Source organism: Microcaecilia unicolor, chromosome 12, assembly GCF_901765095.1.
Source record: "Microcaecilia unicolor chromosome 12, aMicUni1.1, whole genome shotgun sequence".
Lineage (NCBI taxonomy): Eukaryota > Metazoa > Chordata > Amphibia > Gymnophiona > Siphonopidae > Microcaecilia > Microcaecilia unicolor.
Window position 1 is genome coordinate 22,970,409 of NC_044042.1, and position 24,028 is coordinate 22,994,436.

Sequence of the window (24,028 nt, forward strand, 5' to 3'; positions counted from 1 at the left end):
TATGACAACCAGAATTGCACACAATACTCAAGGTGATGTCACACCTTGGAGCAATACAGAGGCATTATAATCTTGGTCTTATTTTCTATCCCTTTCCTAATAATTCCTAGCATTCTGTTTGCTGTTTTGGATACCACCATACAGTGGGCAGAAATTTCAATGTATTGTTCTTTCAAAGTTGTCATCCCATGTAGTTTGATTCAAACCTCCTGGATTTGTCACCTTCTTGACCACAATGGTCCTTCCTTCTTCCAGTCAGGCATCACTCGCAATACCTGCCAAGTTCTCATTTTACCACTAGATGGCAGAGGCACTGCTTTACTTAAACATTTATAAAGGGGTCATTTTATAAAGTCATTTTTCCATGAATGTGGCAATATATAGGCATAGAATGACTCCTAAAATAGCTCCAGCTGTAAAAATATATATGAAAGCATGAATATGCATACTTATACTGTAGGCTTTGCTGCAGACATGGTCTGGTCAGAGCACAGATGTTCACCAGTACAGATGTAGATTATAAATATGCTAATCTACATGCATTCTTTCAAGCTTGCATTCATGGCATGATTCCTGACACTTACCTCTGTATTTTATAAAGAAGCACAGGGCCGGCTGAACACAGTAAGCCAGGTAAGCATGGCAGGAGGGCACCAGCATTTGAGGAGCTCCATGCTTGCCTGGCTTACTGTAGCGCTGGGTCCATACTCCAGTGCTGTACATCCCACCCCTTCTAACAGGAAGTCATCAGAGGGAGCAGGAAGCTGCAGCACTGGAGTGCAGGCCTCTGAAGATAGGCTTCAGTCAGTGCTGTATGGCAGTGGACCTGGGGGGGGGGGGGGGTGGAGATGATAACATCAGCAGGAATGGCAGCAGGTCTGGGGGGGGAGGAAGATGGAACACTGGGGCATAGCTGCAGGGAGGTGCTAGCAACTCTAGCTCCATCCCTGAAGAACAGTATCTTTATAAAATAGTGCCTAAACCTATGGTGCATTCCTTTGCCGGGGGGGGGGGGGGGGGGGGAGGGGGACATAAGGATTTCTGAAATGGGCAGCCCTGATGGCAAAAAATATATCCTCCTTCCAATGGTTGTCAGAAGAGGCACCATCTTTGTTACCATGGAGATCATTGATGACATCTTTAACATTTGAGAAAGTGGATGTTGACGATATGAGATCTGCCCATGACGCAAAGTTGCAATATATCTGGGAGCCCTTTTGGAACTCTGTCATTCTCCCAGCGGTGTACCTACCTTAACCCCCCCCCCCCCCCCCCCCCCCCCCCCCCCCCCCCCCCGGTTGAAGCACGCACACTCCCTCCTCCAAGCAAGGAGATGCACGGAGCAGGCGTGCGCTGTTGTCTGCTCTCAGTCCCTTGCCCCCCTCAGATTTCAACTTCCTGTTCCAGGCCAGGGGACAGGCAGAGCTGACAGCGCACACCTGCTCCATGCACCCCTTCGCTGCTGGCACCCAGGGCAGACCACCCCCACCGCCTCACCCTAGGTATGCTAGAATATACACCAATTACCTTCTTAAAGCATGGGGGCAATCAGCTGGCCATAAATTGTACAGTGGAAGGTGTTGAGCAGTGAAATATGGAGATCTAATAGTTGTGTTGAGTCTAGAGACTTTGTGAACTGTATTTCATCTTTCTGCTTGACTGTATGCTCCCTGACAGTCAATCTCCACAGAAACCGAAACAGGGGATTTGTCTCAGCATTAGTACTGCTGGATTTCTCAACAGTTTTTTTCACTGTGGACCACACTATCATGCTAACACAACAACCGGCAGGAACGGGTATCAAATCCTATACTATTCAGCAGCATCTAATGGCCACCTTGGGTACCTGCAGGATACCACAAGTATTGATACTGTTACCTATTTTATTTAATATCTACCCTCAAGCCACTAACTGAGCTGATTTGATCAATGGATATTCAGTTCGACATCTACATAGTAACATAGTAACATAGTAGATGACGGCAGAGAAAGACCTGTACGGGCCATCCAGTCTGCCCACAAGATAAACTCATATGTGCTACTTTATGTGTATACCTGACCTTGATTTGTATCTGTCATTTTCAGGGCATAGACCGTAGAAGTCTGCCAAGCACTAGCCCTGCCTCTGCCACCAATCTCTGCCAAGCTTCTGAGGATCCATTACTTCTGAACAGGATTCCTTTATGTTTATCCCACGCATTTTTGAATTCCGTTACCGTTTTCATCTTCACCACCTCCCGCGGGAGGGCATTCCAAGTATCCACCACTCTTTCAGTGAAAAAATACTTCCTGACATTTTTCTTGAGTCTGCCCCCCTTCAATCTCGTTTCATGTCCTCTAGTTCTACCGCCTTCCCATCTACGTAAAAGGTTTGTTTGCGGATTAATACCTTTCAAATATTTGAACGTCTGTGTCATATCACCCCTGTTTCTCCTTTCCTCCAGGGTATACACGTTCAGGTCAGCAAGTCTCTCCTCATACGTCTTGTAACGCAAATCCCATACCATTCTTGTAACTTTTCTTTGCACCGCTTCAATTCTTTTTTACATCCTTAGCGAGATACAGCCTCCAAAACTGAACACAATACTCCAGGTAGGGCCTCACCAACGACTTATACAGGGGCATCAACACCTCCTTTCTTCTGCTGGACACACCTCTCTCTATACATGGATAATATTTATTTATTTACCAATTTCTATTCCGTCTTTATCCAGGGTGAATTACAATTAAAAACACTCTTAATAAAATCAAACAGTACAAAATATATAGCACTCAAAATACCCATTCATTCCGACGCTTTCAAACAATACAATTTTATATATTGTACTTGAATAACTTTATATAAGTTGTACCACTTACGCATTGCAAGCCACATTGAACTCAAGGTTGGGATAATGTGGGATATAAATGTCATAAATAAATAAATAAACCAACCAATCAATCATAAAACATCCTGACTATTCTTAACCATTAAATCACACTTACCTTTGGCCCTGAATAAACTGACTGCTTGTCTTACAGCAATCCAAGAATGGGCTAAAACCAAGAAACTTTGGTCTGAACCCAAGAAAAACAGAGCTCCTGTGGGTTCCTAACACAATTGGTCACTTATCTAACATCAAAATCCCTTTTGGGAGCTATGAACTACCCTTTACATCACAGATCAGGAACCCTGGGGTACTGTTGGATTCAATATTTATGCTGATCCCCCAAATACATTGTTACTTCAAGAAAAAATTGGCTTTGAAACACCAAATAAGTGATAAACTTTACCAAACAAATATACAAAAGGTTGCATGGTTCACTGTAAACTGCACATGGGGTGTAAGGGGGAAAAGTCTCATAATGTCACACACAGGCTACTTGTGTCCATAGTTAGTGCTTGTCCAGATTGTGAGCACTGTGTGACATTATGAGACTTTTCCCCTTACACCCCATGTGCAGTTTACAGTGAACCAAGCAGCTTTTCTTATATCTGTTTGGTGAAGTCTGTGACGATCCTAGGTCGGCTGCCACCCGGGGTGGATCACCGATGTGCAGCACGACCCCCCCCCCCCCCAGCGCAATGACACCCCCCAGGCGCATCACCCCCTCCCCCCAGGTGCATTCTTACCTGCTGGGAGCAGCCGCGCGGCTCTCGGCTTCGCTGGCCCCCTGCTCCCTCTGCCCCGGAACAGGTTACTTCCTGTTCCGGGGCAGAGGGAGCAGGGAACCAGCGGAGCCGACAGGCACGCGGCTGCTCTCTGCACCCCTCCAGCAGCGTGCACCCGGGGTGCACTGCCCCCACCGCCCCGCTCTTGGTACGCCGCTGGTTGAAGTTGATTCCCCCAAATGCGAGCAACCTTCAGGAATTGCCTCTATCACCTGCATTAGCTGCTCTGTCTCTGTACATTGAGAAGGCAAGGCTTGTCACAGTAGTTCATACCATGATCACATCAAGGCTGGATTACTGTAATGCATTCTATGTTGGTGTGACTACAAAGGATTTGCCTCAGCTCCAATTGATTCATAATGATGCAGCATTTCATCACATCAAACCATTTTTGCAAACCTCCACTTCCTACCGGGACAATACAGGGCTAAATCTAAATCCATACTATGTTATAATTCATTCATTCATTCATGCATTCATTTTAGCATTTATATACTGCTTAGACCTAAGCAGTTTACAGATTCATGCTACAGGTACTGGATCTGTCCCTAGTGGGCTCACAATTTAAGTAGTGTACTTTTATTTGACTATTTTACTGTTGTAATTGTTGGTTGCTGTACAAAACTTTGAGTGAATTTCTTCAAAAAGGTGGTAAGTAAATCCTAATAAATAAACAGATTATGACTGAGGCATTTGCCATGCCTTAGATACATAATGCCCCTAATATTCAAAACCATTTAACCAGCCAGGAACAGCAAGTGGCCAGTAAAATGGCACTTACATTTGGACGTTATGCTGAAATATCCAGAAATCAAGTAGTGAAAATGACCATTTTTCAAACCAGAAAAACATCTATCTTTTTTCTTTGAAAATGGCCGCTTCCTAGATGTTGTGCTTAGTATGTCTATCTTTTTGTACCATTTCCCCCCCCCCAAAAAAAAATCCAAATGAAAAATGCACAAAATCTATCCATTGAGCAGACTGACCACAGATCCATCCCAGTAGTGGGGCACTATGGGGACACTGCAGTGGAGTTCACATAAAAGGTCCTAGGTACACATCTCACCATTACCCCCTTATATTGTAAGGTGACCCTTCAAAACCCACAAAAAAAACCTACTGTACCCAACTATACACCACTACATAGCCCTTATGGCTGCAGGTGTCACCTATATGTGGGTACAGTAGGTTTTGGGGGGGGTTGGGAGGGCTGACACTTTCCACCACAAGTGTAATAGTTAGAGTGGATTATGGGCCTGGGTTACCTTCTCTACAGAGCACTACATGGACCACTAGGCTATTCCAAGAACCTGCTTTGCTGCTCTAATAGGACTGGCCATAACATCTGAAGCTGGTATGTACTGTTTAATTTCCATCTTTGCAGGGTGGAAGGAGGTCAGTGACTACTCAAGGAGTAAGGGGGCGTCATTCCTTTATTCCTACAGTGGTCATCTGATCATTAAGGGCACTTTTTTATGGCTTATTGGTTAATTAAACATGTCTAGACCAAAACGTCCAACTTATAGCCCTGGATGTTTTTGTTTTGTTCCATTATTTCAGAAAAATCGGCCCCATTGACTTCTCTCGCTTGGTAATTCACAATCCATGAATTTCTGCAAGTTTTGGAGCACTCGGTATGCTGGTTAAAGAGATGACCGACCAATCAAGCTGCTATAGTATATGAAAAAAAGTCTGTAAACAATCAGATTCCACTGTCTGGCTTTTTGTGTGCAATGATATGGAATCCGACCTCTTAGTACCAAGCACAATAAAGGAAGGGAAATCTCTCTGCTTGAGGGTTTAACTGACACCTGGAATGGAAAAGAAAAACAACTAGATACGTTTGATTCACTTTCTCTTGTTCTACCTACTGTGGCTTAACTGGGAAGGGAGATGTGGGAGAGGTTGAATGTCAGTTGGGGAAGGGGGTGGGAAAGAGAATGTTGCTCTTGGCCTTTGGCAAATTGGCAAGAGCCAAACAGAGGCTCAAAGTGCTGAGTGCCAGAGGACTCAAAACAAATGAGATTTTCTTCCAAGTCCAGATCAAAATGTAACATTTCCTAAGCTGTATAATAATGCCACAGTGAGAAGAGATTGGTAGAGTAATTCACAAATGACAATTTGTGGTTTATATGTAGTAATGATCACTGGGATCAATGCTCTTCCAGTGCCATTTCAAGATGCATATTTATCACGATGTAGAACAAAGTACTGCCCCATTCTATGTTGTCTAAGATTACAATCCCAACTGGAGATGACAACCGACAAAAAAAATCACAGAGCTTGTCATTTTTTTAAGGTTGAATATGACGTTGGAGTTACTTTGCTATCTCTAATTTAACATAGAAGGGCTTTGAACATAAGCACCATTGGTTCCACCCAGTCTACCAATGTATCTGTCTATCTTACAGCCTAGAGTCTTACTCAGTTTGTGGTCCTCTCCCTTCTCTTGCACTCTTGATCTCTTCTTAACCACCATTAAGGTCCCTTTGTGTCTGTCCCATGCATGCTTGAATTCTGCCACTGTTCTGGCTGCTATCACTTCCACCATAAGACAGGCCTATTCCTAAAATCCACTGTCCTTTTGTGTTTCCCTCCCTTCCGCTTCTTAAGATGACCCTGGTCCTTGAATTTTCATTAACTTGCACAGTTATGTTTCACTGTATCAGGGCTTTTTTCTCAGGGGATACTCAGGGGTACTGAGTACCAGCGCGTTTTCCATTGCCCACTAAAATTGACCCACGGTCCCCAAGTATTAATGAAAGAGCCCAGGCTCTTCACACCAATTCTGCCTTTTCACAGATTTCCGTGGCTAGTTGCAAGGAGCCTGGCTGTTGTGGGGTGGGTCCCTCATTGATCAGCTCACCCCTGACAAATGGCCTGGTATTTGAGTACCAGAAAAAATGCACTGCGTTGTATTATTTTTATTCTGCCTTAACCTCTTTATTATGAAAAATCAGAAAGTTCCTGAATTGCTATAAAAATATACTTAATAAAGAATAAATTATATACACATAAATCTTATATTATCTTCCAGGTGTTATTCCATCTCATTTTCTTTCCAATCTTTGTATTCCTTAATAGTTGCCTTGAGTCTGGATAGAAAAGTTTATTTTGCTTTGAGTAAAGTGGGGCTTTTTCTTGTGATTCACTTTAAAATCTTTGGTCCAGAGATCTTTTAGTGGAACCAGGGTCTTCACTTTGCTGTGGGATTTATATGAAAGTATAATGCCCCTCTCTGGCATTCTCTTTGAACAAGAGGGACCACTTGATACCAGGCTGAGTCGTGACTCATTTCCTCAGTCATACAAGGGTTTTCCATCGTGGGGGAAAGGTTTACCTTCAGAGCCTAAAGTGCCAGATTCTGCCTCTGGATTCAAATAAACAGTCACCACACAGGGTGATTTAATATAAACTTCTAAACATTTCTTTTATGTAGTGTCTGTAATATAGTATTACAGTATAGAATGGTTGGGGTGTTGTTGGGGAAAGGGTGGGTTTTTCTTTGTGATGACTGGAAGAAAATTTTAAAAATTGGAGTTATGTTTGAATGTTATACTTTTTTTTAGGCTTTTTGTGTACTCTGGCTTTTTGCCATTGTTATTTTGTATTGTATGTTTATTAGTTAACTCTATAAATTAAAAAAAAAAAAGAATGGTTAAAGTGTAACTGAATTTTTGGTTATTTTTGGATCATATTCAGATTTTGTGCAGAATTTTGAATAATGTTTTGGTTGTTTCAGAATTAATACATGTAAAAATTGATCACTACTACTACTCAAAACACCTAAAATATTTTTAACATGCATATATTAAATTTATACACATTAATTTGGAGATTTAATACATGTAAAGTCAATTTAGTGCACATTCAAAATTTTCCAAACCTAAACCAGAAATAGAAATCCTGAAATCCCAACTGGAATGCGGCCCTTGAGGACCGAGGTTGGACAACCCTAATCTAATCCATATTTATGGTGGATATCCTGAAAAACTGACTAGCTTGGATATGCCCTGAGGACTGGGTTGAGAACCCCTGTTCAAGCTTGTGCTTTTCGCTTATTTTCAAACTCTATAAAATTTATATGCTTTCCAAGCCTTGGCATACCATTGGTGACCTGAGGTTTGGACCCACCATATCTGGGAGGACCATGTTTCCATGATACACATTTGCTTCTCTTTGACATGGAATGTACCTTGTGAGTTTTTGTTTTGAAGTCTCTTGCGGTGGCCAAAAGTACTTTGGGTATGGTACACAAAATATACACACATAGAAAGTACGATAGTTTGAGCAGACCTAGTTGGAAAGGAGAATGGAGGTAGTCGGAGCTCAAGGGGACAACTCTATAGGTATGAACAGCAAGGGCAGCAGGTTGTGCGAAGATATTCCATGACTATTTAAGAAAATAGCCATGCTAATTTTGTCCTCCTAAGGTTATATAGCATTCAGAAACAGTATCACAAAGCCATTAGGTTCATATCAATATAGATGATTTCCAGGTTTGCTATGTCCAAATACAGCTTTAAGAAAAATGTGTGTCAAATTATCTTCTGGAGCTGGGGTCAGATAATAGGGACAACCTAGGTATCCCTATGGAGAAGCCACTGTGTATAAAATGGAATGGCTTCCCAATGGAGGTGCTGAAGACAAAAACAGTAATGGAATTCCAAAAATCATGGGATAAGCACAGTTGGGAAGTCAAGGGGAAACCTGAGATCAACTAAGGTCAATGGCATTGCCACAGGAAGTAAATTGGGCAAACAAGATTAGTCTTAGGGTTCTTCTCTGCCATTACATTCTCTGTTTCTTTGTTAAAACAAAATTAATTTTCCTGCATAACCAACCCTGCCTGTGTATAACCAACACCATATAATCCTCTCCTGTTCTGGTTTATGGTCCAGCCTTGAAGGCTTTGAAAAAATAATCGGTTTTCAGTCTTCCTAGAATGGAGATATGTGATAGAGCAGCAGAGCTAACAATGGTGAACAAATCCAATTAGATTTTAAGAGAGAAATTTAAACAATAAAACCGAACAAACCATTAACCTTTATTTCTGTCTTCTCATTCTAGAATGCTGCAAAACAACCAGTTAAGAAGAATCCCAGCCGAGGCCTTGAGAGACCTTCCAAATCTCCAGTCTCTGTAAGTCATGGTATAGCAAGCCCCTTCTAATAAAGAGTGATACCAGGGTTTCTACTGCTTAACCAGCAACAGTACCTTCTAATTGCTGATCACTGGATCTGCTGTCTCTTGACCAGAATTCCAGTATTAGTTTGAGTTAAAATATTTCACCTGTCTCAAGTATTTAACCTGCCGCAATCTCAATATTTTAACTGGCTAAGACTTATCCATACTATAAAGAAAAGTTCAATTTCTATTTCCAACCTCCAAGAACAAGCTTCTCTTCACTTATATAACAAAACTATAATTGAAGGTAAAATCATTTCTAATATGTATAAACTTGTTCATAAATCTCTATTTTCAATTTCCAAAGGGTCTTTATCTCCTTCGGAAACAGAATTGAACCTATAGAGGGGTATAATCGAACTCGGCGCCCAAGTTTTCCTGAGGGCGTCCTCGCAGGACATCCCTGCGAAGGGGCGGGGAAACCCGTATTATCGAAACTAGATGGGCGTTCATCTTTCATTTCGATATGGTCGGGGACGCCCAAATCTCCAACATTTAGTTCGACCTTAGATCATCCAGGTCAGACTCAGCCATTCCTGGTTTTGTTTCATTGCAGCTATTGACATGTAGTTTCGGCTTCTATAGCATTTTATAAATACAGTGGAGTAAAACCAGCACTAGCTTATATTGCTCTTGGTAACCATATCTGGTGCTACAGTGACATCACTTGGCCAGTAGTATAATTAATTAATACTGGGATTTAGGACCTTCCCAAAATCAAGGTCTATCTTTACAATTTAAATTGTGTTCCCTCCTTTCCTTTTCTTTTTAAATTCTCTACAAAGTGAAATTGTTTGACAAAACCCCACCCAAACCCTCTTTGATATCCTTGTGGGTTTGGCTGATGCTGGAGATTGAGGTATATTGTGCTGTTTCTTGCCAACAAACAGCCATAATTAGTTTGTGTGACCCCCCCCCCCCACCCCCCAGATAATTAGATTCTCAGAAAACCTTCCCTCCCCTTCCTTCAGCCCACATTTTGTCAACACAATAACCCAGAACTGCCTTCCAACTTCATTCATATTCTGAGGTGGGCCACTGCTTCAAAGCAATATGTCATCTTGATTCTGGCAGGGCATTCAATAATGAAAGATTGAGTTCCTCTTTATTTAATGTGGTGATGAGGTATAGGTTTTGGCAGCACACCTTAGCAAAAGAACCCTTAGGAAACCAAACTAATAAAAAATGAGAAATTGATAGAGCCGGGGTGCTTATTCTTTGGCTCCGAAGAGTTAAACTAAGCATAGGTGCAACCATGGAAACAAAATATGAGAGCAGATATGGATCATAAGGCCTTTGCTGATACAATACCTTGGATCCTAGTTGATCATTGTTTCCCTTTATTCCTTTATAACTAAGGAGATTCTATGCTTATCCTCAGCCATCTTGAATCTCCGCTATCTCCCTCTAGAGTCCATTCCATATAAACACCACCTTTTCCATGAAGAAATATTTTCTAATGTTCCTCCTGAATCTACCTTCTTTGAGCCTCATATTATAAGCTTTTTCCACTAGAAGAGGTTTGATTTGTTGCAGTATTTACTGTATATCTTTGAGGTATTTGAATGTCTCTTATTATATCCTTGCCTTTTTGAATTTCATCATTTTTGTCTCCACCACCTTCTCTGGAAGGGCAGCCAACCATCCACACTATTTTGGTGAAGAAATATTTCCTGATGTTGCTCCTCTCCCTACTTTCTTACAGCTTCATATCACATTCCCTTGGGAAGGGTTTGTTTCTTGTGCATGAATACCTCTCAGAATATTTAAATGACTATACAGCTTATAATCGAAAGTGATCGCCGGCCATCTTCTGACACAAATCGGGAGATGGCCGACGATTTCTTAAAAGCAGCGAAATCGGTATAATCGAAAGTGGCATTTTTGACAGCATCGCCGCTTTCCCATCGCTTCGCCGGCGAAAGTTCAAGGGGGCGTGTCGGTAGATTAGCGAAGGCGGGACATGGGCGGGCATGGGCGTGGCTACCAGATGGCCAGCTTTCGCCGATAATGGAAAAAAAAAGCGGTGTTAAGCAGTATTTCGCCGGGTTTACTTGGTCCTTTTATTTTCATGACCAAGCCTCAAAAAGGTGCCCCGACTGACCAGATGACCACCGGAAGGAATTGGGGATGACCTCCCCGTACTCCCCCAGTGGTCACCAACCCCCTCCCACACTAAAACAATAAAACTAAAAACCTTTTTTGCCAGCCTGTATGCCAGCCTCAAATGCCGTACCCACCTCCATGACAGCAGAATGTGTTGTATCCTCCGACAGCCTTTCCCTGGTTGCGATGTGGCTCTCAGGTGAGTGTGACACCTTTTCTGTTAGGTGCCCTGCAGAGTCACATTAGCAATGCATTGTGGTGGGTGTAGGGTACTGGGCTCTACTCCCATGGTGCTTTTCCCCTCTGCTAACTGGGTCAGAGTGTGCCCTGTTTTGTTTCCTGTTGTAGTCCATACGGTAGTGGCCATTTTTGTAAGCCAGTTTTAGTTCCCTTTCCTGTGTTACCCACGTTAGAGAACGTAGTTCTTACCTTGAATGGTGCTGAAAGAGGGTATTGTACACTATTGTGCCAGCTCTGACCTACTGCTAATCTTAGTACCAGGGGACTCTTTGCCAGTGGGGCACAACCTCTGATCTGCAGTTAACTGTGAGTAAATGTGGTTATTTCAAGAAAGGACTTTTTCAGAGAGATTAGTTTTCAGGTGTGAACTGGTGTGCCAAAGCTATACAGCAGCAATAAGTCCTAGAGGCTGTATGCAGGTCCCTGGAGCAATTTTAGTGGGTGCAGTACATTTGTGGGTAGTGGGTTTGGGGGGGGGGGGGTTGGGGGGCTCAGCTCCCAACGTAAGGGAGCTATGCACGTGGGAGCTTTTCTGAAGTCCACCGCAGTGATCCCTAGGGTGGCTGGTGGGTGTCCTGGCATGTCAGGGGGGCCAGTGCACAAAAAATGCTGGCTCCTCCGACAGCCAAATGCCTTGAATTTGGCCGGGGTTTGAGATGGCCGACATAACTTTCCATTATCGCTGAAAAACAAACTCGGCCATCTCAAACCTGGCGAACTCCAAGGCATTTGGCCGGGCTAAACCATATTATCGACAAAAAAGATGGCCGGCCATCTTTTTCGATAATACGGTTCCGGCAACCTGTAGCGCCGCCGCCATCATAGATCGCCGGCGATCTATTTGGCCGGCGACGTTTGATTATGCCCCTCTATTTTACATCTTCCCTGCCCCTCCTCTCCCCTAAGTTTATTTAGTGATTGATTTATTGGGAGTTTATTAACCACATTTATGAAGAGGAAATGGTGGCCCTGTTGGGTTTGAAAGTTAAGTGCTTAATTGGTCCATATTGATTCAGATTAATTGTAAAAATGGCACATTGAATGATGGCAGCATTATAGATTAAAATATAAAAAGAAGAAAACATTTAAAAAGAAAAATATTTGTAATAATTAAAAAGGAACAATAATTAACATGGAGATTTTTTAGATCAATGAATGAAATGGAACAACCCATATGAGAAGGCAGGATATACATGCCATATCTAGAGTATCTGAGGAATTTTTCCAGTAGCCTGGTAGACTCTGTTTTGTTTTCAGTCATGCCTCTGCTTCCTAGGCTAATCGAAGCTGGAGGATCTGTGGAGACAGGGGAGGAAATGTACAGTCCCCTAGATCAATACAACTCCTAGTGTACCCACTCTATGCATTTTGGGGGAATCTTGGCTCCCAGCTAAGTACTGATGCCACAACGACTGAGCTAAGTAGGTTGGGAAGGGATATAAAACCCAGATGGTTATCAGTGAAGGACAAAGTGCTGTAGCCCAGTGGAAGCCAGTTCTCATTCAGCTGGAAGCCCAAAGGCAGCAGAAGGAATCTGCTGCATCACAAAAAATTGTACATCTGGTGACTAGTTTTGGATTATTTTGAGTTTACAGTGTTGATAATCCATTATTTTATCAATGGTATCAGACTTTGTACATTGATGTGGTTCTTCTGAATGAGACAGACCATCTTGAGGACTCTAAAGTTAGTTTCCAGACTGCCTCCAGGACTTGGGTTTAAACTTCTATTACAGTTTAGATTTGATAAGACAATATGTACTTCATTTTCAAGGGTACTGTTTGTTTTTCTTACTCATTAAAATCTCCACAAAGATAACGATAGGGAGGAAGAATTCACAAATGTTTTCTATTATATGAAAACTTATTGGCTTTATGCTTGCTCAGCATGAGCAGGGGAAGGTCTTTCCACAGGTTATAAGTGGAGAAGTCCTAAGTTAATTATAGAAATGTCCTGCTCTTGCACATGAACCCTAAAAAGAACTCAGTTAACTTGGGCAGCTGGTTCAGGCCTGTTTTGGTGAGACCACAGGACCTCCATGATGTCAGAGGACAGTAACAACTTTTTGTATCTGATTGGTAAAGGATATTCTGTTGTATATTTCTGCTCCATAGTCATGCTTATTGGTAAATATTGTAAATATTTTTGATGTCTTTTAAAAATACAATAATATGCTCAATTAAATGATATCATTTGATAGCAATAGAGGATGATGATCAGATCCAAGATGACTGCTAAGAGGGAGCACAGTTCCTGCTGAGCATACGGCTCAACCCAACTTAGCACCTTGGGTCAATAAGTGGGCGTCAGTCTGCCAAATAAGGGAATTTTTGTATCTGAGGTAGTAGAGGGTCAAGTGATTTTGCCCAAGGTCACAAGGGACCACAGGGGGGATTTGACCCTCGCTTCCCTGGTTCACAACCTCTGGCTCTAACCCTTAGACAACTCCTCCACTCCAGGTGAGAGGTAACTGGTAGGAAATATAAGGGAGAGGGGCTAGAGTATTTTCTCAATGGAACATAGAAACAAAGAGGGGAGAATACAGCCAATGAGCAGAGAGTGGTGAAGTAGCTCCATCAGGCTCCCAAGAAGGCCAAGTTAACTGCAAGGAGCAACTTTAGTTACAAGTCTTGATGACTGTTTGGATTACTATAAAGTTGTACGACTGGGTTTTGGAGTGGGACCTGCTGTGCCCAGTACAGATAATTAAAACCTGTATACACTCAAAGCATGCTTGTGGAACAGCTTGTAAATATAGATTGTTTACATATACGTCAAATCAGTTTTTTCAGGTATTGCGTCTGAGTGCTTTCACTGCAATCCATGATACCCCCTGATTAAGCATACTTTAAAGAATTGGAAGATCATCCAGGACTTTCTTCCAGTACAATAGTTGAACAAACATTTATTGTATTATTTATTTAGATTTTTGCTCACACCTTTTCAGTAGTAGCTCAAGGTGAGTTACATTTAGGTACACTGGATATTTCTCTGTCCCAGGAGGGCTAACAATCTAAGTTTGTACCTGAGGCAATGGAGGGTTAAGTGACTTGAACTGGCCACCTCTGGATTGCAAGACCGATGCTCTAACCACTAGGCCACTCCTCCACTAGCAACATTCCATCTAGAATCTTCAATAGTAGCAACATTCCATATATTTATGTATTTAGATTTTGCTCACATCTTTTTCAGTAGGAGCTCAAGGTGAGCTACATTCAGGTACACTGGATATTTCTCTGTCCCAGGAGGGCTTACAGTCTAAGTTTGTACCTGAGGCAATGGAGAGTTAAGTGACTTGAACTGGCCACCTCTGGATTGCAAGACTGGTCCTTTAACCACTAGGCCACTCCTCCACTCAGCAACATTCCATGTAGAATCACCAATAATAGCAACATTCCATGTAGAATCTCAAATAGTAGCAACGTTCGATGTTCCACTGCACTAACCACTAGGCTACTCCTCCACTAGCAACATTCCAATTCAGGTACTCTGGATATTTCTCTGTCCCAGGAGGGCTCACAATCTAAGTTTGTACCTGAGGCAATGGAGGGTTAAGTGACTTGCCCAAGATCACAAGGAGCAGCAGTGGGATTTGAACCGGCCACCTCTGGATTTCAAGACCGGTGCTCTAACCACTCGGCCACACACTCCGCTCTGCCATGTTGTTGTGGTGCTAAATCACCCTCTTCTTCTGTCTCCCCCACCACCACTGAAGCATGCCATCATGCATAGGAGCGCCTAGTCCAAATTTAGAACCCACACACTAGAAGCAGAACTCAGTTACATTGTCTAGACAAGTTACAGAATGAGCTTTCTAACAGCAGGAGGTGGGAGAAGTAGAGTTGGTGCGTAGTGGAGAGTGGTTTGCATTGGAGCTATAGCAGTCCTGTGCCAAACTTGATGTGTGAGAGTCGTGTGTCAGGTTAATTAATGGCTTTGTGGTTACAGCTCTTACCTGGAGCATATTGGGGTTGGGAGGAGGGTGCTGTTCTGTTCTCTTGCCAGCAGAAGATAGGGCGGGAGGAAAACCCCTCAGGTATTTCGAAGCAACAGGTGCTAGAAATGATAGTTATGGCTTTGCCAAAGAGAAGGGCACAAACAAAAAATGTATGTGTTTGTGAATTAAAAGATCAAGTGAAAAACAGCCTTGGATTTCTGTTTCATATAAGAATAATAATATTAAACTAAAGAAATTCATGTTTGGGCTTTTTGGGGCTTCCATGGGTATAATGGGCTTAATTTGTACTTTGAGTTCAGCTGCTTTTTTCTGCAGATGGAATAATCTTTGTTTATTTTGGTGTAATTTGGGATGGCAGAGTGCCACCAGCTCCCTGCCTGTCCTCAATTAAGGGTGTAGTGTTTCCTCTGCTGTCTCCCTCCCATGTGGTTTGATCCTTAATACTGTGATTTCTGGATGAGGGTACAGGACCATCTGAGCCAGTTACCAACAATGTGAAGTTCATACTAGGATGCCTGAAAGTTGAAAGACTGGTGACTTCTGGGTAGCTTCTTCTCCTTTGATTCTACTAACAAGTCTCTGCCCTACCCTGTGGCTCCCCCTGCTGTAAATGAAGATTAATTAAGAGCCCTATATGGAGAACTGAAGCCTTATACCACATTTCTGCAAGGGTGCCATAAGTCTCATTTGAGGGATATTGGCAGCCCTTCATGTGGCACCCCCTGTAGAAATGTGGTATATGGCTTCAGTTCTCCATATAATTAGTCTTTATTTATAACACGTTGCTGATGGCATCTGTCTGTCGGTGCTTGTTTAGTTGTTGTGACATTCCTCTGCAGATTGCTAGGAGGGGCATTTTCAATATAACATCTAAGTCAGACTTTAAACATTTTGACTGAACTTCCAAAATCCAAATAGGAAATATGGCCATTTTTGAAACCGCAAAACATCTATCTTTTTCTTTTTCAAAAAATATCGTTTGTAGCAAGGGTTTGTGCTCTGTGCATTACTTTTACAGACCATTTTCGAAAAAAATATGTACAAGTGAAAAACGTAGAAAATCAAGCCACTGGGATGTAGGAGGGGCCAGCATTTTTAGCAGACTGGTCCTCCAGACATCCCAGGAGAGCAGTAGAGCACCCTAGGAGGCACTGCCGTGGACTTCATATAAATACTCCCAGGTACACATCTTACCATTGCTCCCTTATCATGTCTGCTGAGCCCTCCAAAACCTACCCAAAACCCACTTCCCCCAATTGTACACCACTACAATAGCACTTATTGGTGAAGGGGGCACCTGTATTTGGGTACTGTGGGTTTCTGGTGAGTTTTGGAGGGCTCACAGTGAAAAGCCAGAAGGATGCTTAGGAGAATAGGGAGAGAATTGCCTTCAGGAAAAAGGAGGTGATAATACCTTTGTATAATTCTCTGGTGAGGCACAATTTAGAGTACTGTGTATAATTCTGGAGACCACACCTTCAAAAAGACAGAAACAGGATGGAGTCAGTCTAAAAATGATCAATGGTCTCATTTTATGTATTAGGATTTATTTATCACCTTTTTGAAAGAATTCACTCAAGGTGGTGTAGAGTAAGAATAATTCAAACATAAGCAATAAACAATTACAGCAGTAAAAATATTCATATAACAAGACAAAGTATACTTACAATGGCAAGACAATACATAATAAAACATTTTAATAGACATAAAGCCTATGGGGACAGACGTAATGGCAGTGGCGTAGGAAGGGGGGGGCGGGGGGCGGTCCGCCCCTGGTGCACGCCGCTGGGGGGTGTCGGCTCCACGCTGGTGCACTGCCCTCTCTGCCCTGGAACAGGTTACTTCCTGTTCCGGGGGCAGAGAGAGCAGTGAATCAGCGCGGAGCCGACACACCCCAGCAACGTGCAGTCGGGGCGGATCGGCCCTCCCGCCCGTCCCTCGCCGCAGGTATGCGCTCCGGGGGGGGGGGGGGGTATGCGCCCCGGGGGGGGGGGGGTGTACTCCAGTGGGAGGAGGGTGCGCAGCGGCGACCCGCCTCGGGTGTCAGCTCCCCTCGCTACGGCTCTGCTTAATGGTCTCAGTATGTATACTTTGGAAGAACAGTGAGAGAGAGAGAGAGGAGATGTGATAGAGACATTTAAATATATCCATGGCAAAAACGCATAGAAGGTAAGACTCTTTGAACTGAAAGGAAACTATGGAGTGAGATAAAATTTAAAGGAGGTAGGCTCAGGAGTAATCTAAGGAAATACTTCTTTATAGAAAGGGTGATCTATGTGTGGAATGAATTGCAGGAGACAAGGATGGTATATAAATTCAAGAAAGTGTGGGACAAGCACATGGGATCTCTCAGGGATAGGAAGAAATAGTAGATGGTATGGATGAACAGACTGGATAGACCATATAAAGGCGGTAGAACTAGAGGACATGAATTGAGGTCGAAGGGGGGCAGACTCAGGACTAATGTCAGGAAGTATTTTTTCACAGAGAGGGTGGTGAATATGTGGAATGCCCTCCTGCGGGAGGTGGTGGAGATGAAAACGGTAATGGAATTCAAACATGCGTGGGATAAACACAAAGGAATCCTGTTTAGAAGGAATGGATCATGGAATCTTAGCGGAGATTGGGTGGCGACGCCGGTAATTGGGAAACAAAACAGGAGCTGGGCAGACTTCTACGGTCTACGCCCTGATCGTGACTGAATAGATAGGGATGGGCTGGAGTGTAAATTTTAAGGGGCTTTGATGTTCGCTTCAGAACTTAGTACAAGAACAGTACTGGGCAGACTTCTATGGTCTGTGCCCTGAGAAAGGCAGGGACAAATCAAACTCGGGTATATATATAAAGTATCACATATCAAGTAAAATGAGTTTATCTTGTTGGGCAGACTGGATGGACCGTTCAGGTCTTTATCTGCCGTCATTTACTATGTTACTATATGGCCTTTATCTGCTGTCAACTTCTCTGTTTATATGTTTATCTGCTGCTAGATATTGTTTGCACATCTCTTAGAGGTCCTTTCACTAAGGTGCACTGAAAAATGGCCTACGGTAGTGTAGACGCATGTTTTGGGCACATGCAGAATTATTTGTTAGCACACCTACAAAAAATGCCCTTTTTTTTTTTGCCAAAAATGGACGTGAAGCAAAATGAAAATTGCCGCATGTCCATTGTGGGTCTAAGACCTTACCGCAAGCCATTGACCTAGTGGTAAGGTCTCACGTGGTAACCGGGTGGTAATGGTCTACACATGTCAAATGCCAATTGATGCGAATAGCTGCCATGCGCCAGAAAAGAAAAAATATTTTTCAGACGCGCCTAGTGGACGTGCGCCAAAATTGAAATTACCGCAAGGGGGACACGATAACTGGGCGGTAACTCTAATTTGGCGCATGTTGAATGCGCGTAGGTGCCTTCCTTAATAAAATGGCCCCTTAATGTTATTATCGGCTTAGATAAGACACAGGATCCTTATCCTCACACCCAGAGGTGGAGTATGGTGGAAACGTGGCCTCTAGTAACGGAGACAGCAAGCTAATTCCATAATGTCCCTAACTGTCTATAAAAATGATATTACTACTACTACTACTATTTAGCATTTCTATAGCGCTACAAGGCGTACGCAGTGCTGCACAAACATAGAAGAAAGACAGTCCCTGCTCAAAGAGCTTACAATCTAATAGACAAAAAATAAAGTAATCAAATCAATTAATGTGTACAGGAAGGAGGAGAGGAGGGTAGGTGGAGGCGAGTGGTTACGAGTCAAAAGCAATGTTAAAGAGGTGGGCTTTCAGTCTAGATTTAAAGGTGGCCAAGGATGGGGCAAGACGTAGGGGCTCAGGAAATTTATTCCAGGCTTAGGGTGCAGCGAGACAGAAGTCTGACTGGTAAGTACTTTTATTTATTCTTGATAAGTTTTGATTTTTATCCACTGGCTCTGTTCAGTTCATCTATATTCAACAAATGCTCTTATAATCTTCTGTAATCTTTTCAGTCTTTCTAACCCCCCCCCCCCCCCCCCCCCCCCCGCATTTCACAGAAGGTACTGAGGCTTTCAATTCTCTCATCTTTTACTTTTAAATATGTTTTGTTTTATTTCTTATTTATACTAATTCTTGTTATTCTGGGTTTTTAAAACTCTTTTTAATTGGGGAAGCAATGTTGTAAATATTGTGCACTATTTGTGAAAAGTATGCACAATTTTTTTAATAGTACATAGATGCGCGCACTCTTTGCACTACTGGAAGAGTGCTCGCTCTTTGCAAATAATGCATACTGTTTTGTAGACAATTCACACAATATTTGCGAAAAGTGTGCACTATTTATGACACAAGGAAAAGAAGAAAGGGGCCCTTTTACTAAGCTACGGTGAAAAGTGACCTTAGTACATCCTTACATGGGTCATTCTTGTGCACTAAAGCCATTTTTAATGCAGGCATAAAATGGCTGATTTTTCTATTAATGGCCATGCACTAATTTTTTCATAAGCCCTTAACTGCCACCTATTTTGTACTATTACTACTATTTAACATTTCTAAAGCGCTACCAGGGTTACGCAGCGCTGTACAATCTAACAAAGAAGGACAGTCTAACCATGTGCTAATCGGTTAGCGCATGGCAATGGAGCTGGGCTGTTTAGCACAGAATATGCCCACTTTCCACCCTCCAGACCCACCCCCAGCACTAAAAAAAAATAAACTTTTTAGCATGTGGGTAGTATGTGCCTATCCCAAAACTACCGTGGGACACCTGAGCGCCAGGGGTGTAGGCAGACTTCGGTGGGAGGGAGGTCCAGAGCCTGAGATGAGGAGGCACATTTTAGCCCCCCCCCCCAGCGCCACCGACCCCCCCCAATATTTGACCCCCCCTGCCGCCGCCGCCACCACCACCACCAACTTTGACCCCCCCGGCGCCAACCCTTTTGACCCCCCCTTCCCTGCTGCTGCCGTCACCGTCGGGTACCTTTGTTGGCGGGGGACCCCAACCCCCGCCAGCCTAAGTCCTCTTCTCCGGTGCGGCCGCGTTGCTGGCTGATCTGCAAGGCTTCGTTCTGTTTCTGTGAGCCTGACGTCACGTGCAGTACGTCAGACTCACAGAAACAGAACAAAGCCTTGCAGATCAGCAACATGGCTGCGCCGGAGAAGAGGACCTCAGCTGGCAGGGTTGGGGTCCCCTGCCAACAAAGGTACCCGACAGCGACAGCGGGTTGGCGGTGGGAGGGGCGTCGGCGGGGGGGGGGCAGGGCCAAATCTACGTGGCCCCACGTAGCTACGCCCCTGCTGAGCGCACCCCACGGTAAGGCATCTTTAGCTGCAGTAACCATGTGACAGTGTATACTGCAACTTAGTGAAAGGGCCCCAGTTTTTTTTTTGGGGGGGTGGGGTGAAATTCCCTATGTTGTTTCAAAGGAATATACATTCCTAGTTTCCTATATTTAGGGGCCCTTTTACCAAGCTGCGGGGAAAAAGGTCCCTGTTCTAGCAGCAGCGGCCATTTTTCCCACGTGCCAGGACCCTTTTTGCCGCAGTGGGTAAAAAAGCCCCCAACACACATGACCATACAATAAGAGAACTCTTACCGCATGGCCATGCGGCAGGGAGCCCTTACTGCCACCCAATGAAGTGGCGATAAGGGCTCCCGCGCTAACCTGGCAGTATCTGGGCAGCGCACGGCAATGCCCAATTACCGCCGGGTTATCACCACGCAAGCCATTTCCGTGCGTTTTCTTTTTCCCCTGGAAATGGTGCGCGCTTTGGGCAGGACTACCGCTGGTGGCCGCGTTGGGCCGGCGGTAGTCCCAGAAGTGCAAGCGGTAAAGCTCGCGTTGGGCTTACCACCACTCTGTTAAAGGGCCCCTCACTGACCTCATTCTCCAGCCTCTGACCCGTCTTTCTTATTTTTTTGTTGCAATCTCTGGATCATTCATCACCGAAGAACCACAACCCATCTTCAGCAAAGCTCTGAAAGTTCCTGGGTGTATGTATGCATTTACAACAGCCTTCTTAGAAAGCCCTTTGAATAAGCTATATAACGCATCTTAACAGCATTCCCTTTGGGGTATGCAATTATTATTGTATATGGCTGTCAATTAAAATGCAAGGAATGATTTCAAGGAATGAGTAGGTATTCCTCTTTGATGTGCAAGCATAAAACACACATTCCTTACCTCCTCATTGGGTTTTTACAAGTGTATAAATTGTCATGACAAGTAGAGTATAGTATGAATTGCCTAAAGATCCAGGAGATTTTTTTTTCGCTTTTAATATCCTCTGTTTAATATTTACAAGTACCTCTTTAGATATGACAACACACTCATAAGCATTTTGGCCAGGATGGGTTTTTCTTCAAATAGACTAGGGCACCAAAACTGGTGTGGGGAAAGGGGGCGAATTCTAGCAACCTCTGGTTGCTGTTTTCTCATTTTTAAGGCATGTTTTTAAAATTCATAGTCCGAAGCTTCCTGATTACTAATCTGCATCACAAGGTCATCAGTCAGGAGAATGGCCATGTGATATATTAACTGTCAAGGCTGCCCACATCTCAAGAGGTAACGTGAAGTATAGCCATGTTCCCCCCCAAAAACCAAAACAAATCCAAGACCCCTGATCAAAGCCCCAACCCCCCCCAAGCCAGCCTCAACACCCTAATCAAAGCCCCAATGCCTCCTAATTGAACTACATCCTCCAATCACATAGCTCTCCCAAGAATATTACTTGACTCAGTAACCCTTCCCCAGCACTTACAGGGGTATCCCTTGTGGTATAGTAACTGGGATAGGAGCAATCCCTTCTTCTCCTGCCCCATTGCCTCCTGGGTTCAAAATGGCAGCTGTGACCCCTAGCGCTAATCGTGGTCTTGATGCATTTCACACAGGCCCATGCAGTAAGTTGGTGCCCTGTAGGCTAACGTCAGGGCATTTGCTGACCATACCCTAATAACACATCGGTTTTTCACATACTGCTTGATAATTTTTGCATCTAATGCACAGTAAAGGACAGATTATATCAATGGCATGCAAATTTATGCAAGCAAAATTATGCACTATTCTGAGAAGCCCGCAAAACTAAATTAGCTCAAATAATTGGATGCTAACAATCAATAATTGGCATTGATTGGCAACATTTTTCATATGTGCATGCACCTGGCTAAATGCTATTCTATAAAGATCCGCATGCAAATCTTACAGCGTACAACTCAAAAGAGGATATGGCCTTGGGAGGGGTATGAACAAGTCAGGGGTGTTCACCAAAGATGCACGCAGGATGTATGTATGTATTTATGAATGAATGAATGACATTTATACCTCACGTTAGCCCAAAATAGACTCAAGTTCAATGTGGCTTACAAACAAACAATAAAGTGAATAAAACATAATAATGTACAGAATTTAACACAAATTACAATAATTTTAAGAGGCAAATTAATACATATGCAGTAAGTAACCAGGGATTTAGGCTATCTCAAGGACAAACAAATAATTAAGGGTGGATAGGTGAGAGCATAATTAGGCAGGACTAGAAGGGAAAGGAGATTAAGACAAGGGTGTGGGTAAAATTCAAATTAGAGTTCTTTCTATTCAGAAAGGCCAGGCATAAGAAATGTGTTTTTAGAGGACTATAAGTACATAACATAAGTACATAAGTAGTGCCATACTGGGAAAGACCAAAGGTCCATCTAGCCCAGCATCCTGTCACCGACAGTGGCCAATCCAGGTCAAGGGCACCTGGCACGCTCCCCAAACGTAAAAACATTCCAGACAAGTTATACCTAAAAATGCGGAATTTTTCCAAGTCCATTTAATAGCGGTCTATGGACTTGTCCTTTAGGAATCTATCTAACCCCTTTTTAAACTCCGTCAAGCTAACCGCCCGTACCACGTTCTCCGGCAACGAATTCCAGAGTCTAATTACACTTGGGTGAAGAAAAATTTTCCTTCCGATTCGTTTTAAATTTACCACACTGTAGCTTCAACTCATGCCCTCTAGTCCTAGTATTTTTGGATAGCGTGAACAGTCGCTTCACATCCACCCGATCCATTCCACTCTTATTTTATACACTTCTATCATTATCTCCCCTCAGCCGTCTCTTCTCCAAGCTGAAAAGCCCTAGCCTTCTCAGCCTCTCTTCGTAGGAAAGTCGTCCCATCCCCACTATCATTTTCGTCGCCCTTCGCTGTACCTTTTCCAATTCTACTATATCTTTTTTGAGATACGGAGACCAGTACTGAACACAATACTCCAGGTGCGGTCGCACCATGGAGCGATACAACGGCATTATAACATCCGCACACCTGGACTCCATACCCTTCCTAATAACACCCAACATTCTATTCGCTTTCCTAGCCGCAGCAGCACACTGAGCAGAAGGTTTCAGCGTATCATCGACGACGACACCCAGATCCCTTTCTTGATCCGTAACTCCTAACGCGGAACCTTGCAAGACGTAGCTATAATTCGGGTTCCTCTTACCCACATGCATCACTTTGCACTTGTCAACATTGAACTTCATCTGCCACTTGCACGCCCATTCTCCCAGTCTCGCAAGGTCCTCCTGTAATCGTTCACATTCCTCCTGCGACTTGACGACCCTGAATAATTTTGTGTCATCGGCGAATTTAATTACCTCACTAGTTATTCCCATCTCTAGGTCATTTATAAATACATTAAAAAGCAACGGACCCAGCACAGACCCCTGCGGGACCCCACTAACTACCCTCCTCCACTGAGAATACTGGCCACGCAATCCTACTCTCTGCTTCCTATCTTTCAACCAGTTCTTAATCCATAATAATACCCTACCTCCGATTCCATGACTCTGCAATTTCTTCAGGAGTCTTTCGTGCGGCACTTTGTCAAACGCCTTCTGAAAATCCAGATATACAATAT

At 43.4% G+C, this 24,028-nt stretch overlaps 1 protein-coding gene across 2 annotated transcripts in view; it reads left to right on the forward strand.

Annotated features, from left to right (window-relative positions):
- Nucleotides 1–24,028, forward strand: part of LGR6 (leucine rich repeat containing G protein-coupled receptor 6) — a 236,033-nt gene that overhangs the window by 148,383 nt on the left and 63,622 nt on the right. For both annotated transcript variants that reach the window (XM_030221817.1, XM_030221818.1), the window contains exon 4: nt 8,723–8,794. In XM_030221817.1, the coding sequence (XP_030077677.1) occupies nt 8,723–8,794 (72 nt within the window). The remainder of the gene's footprint in view (nt 1–8,722; nt 8,795–24,028) is intronic.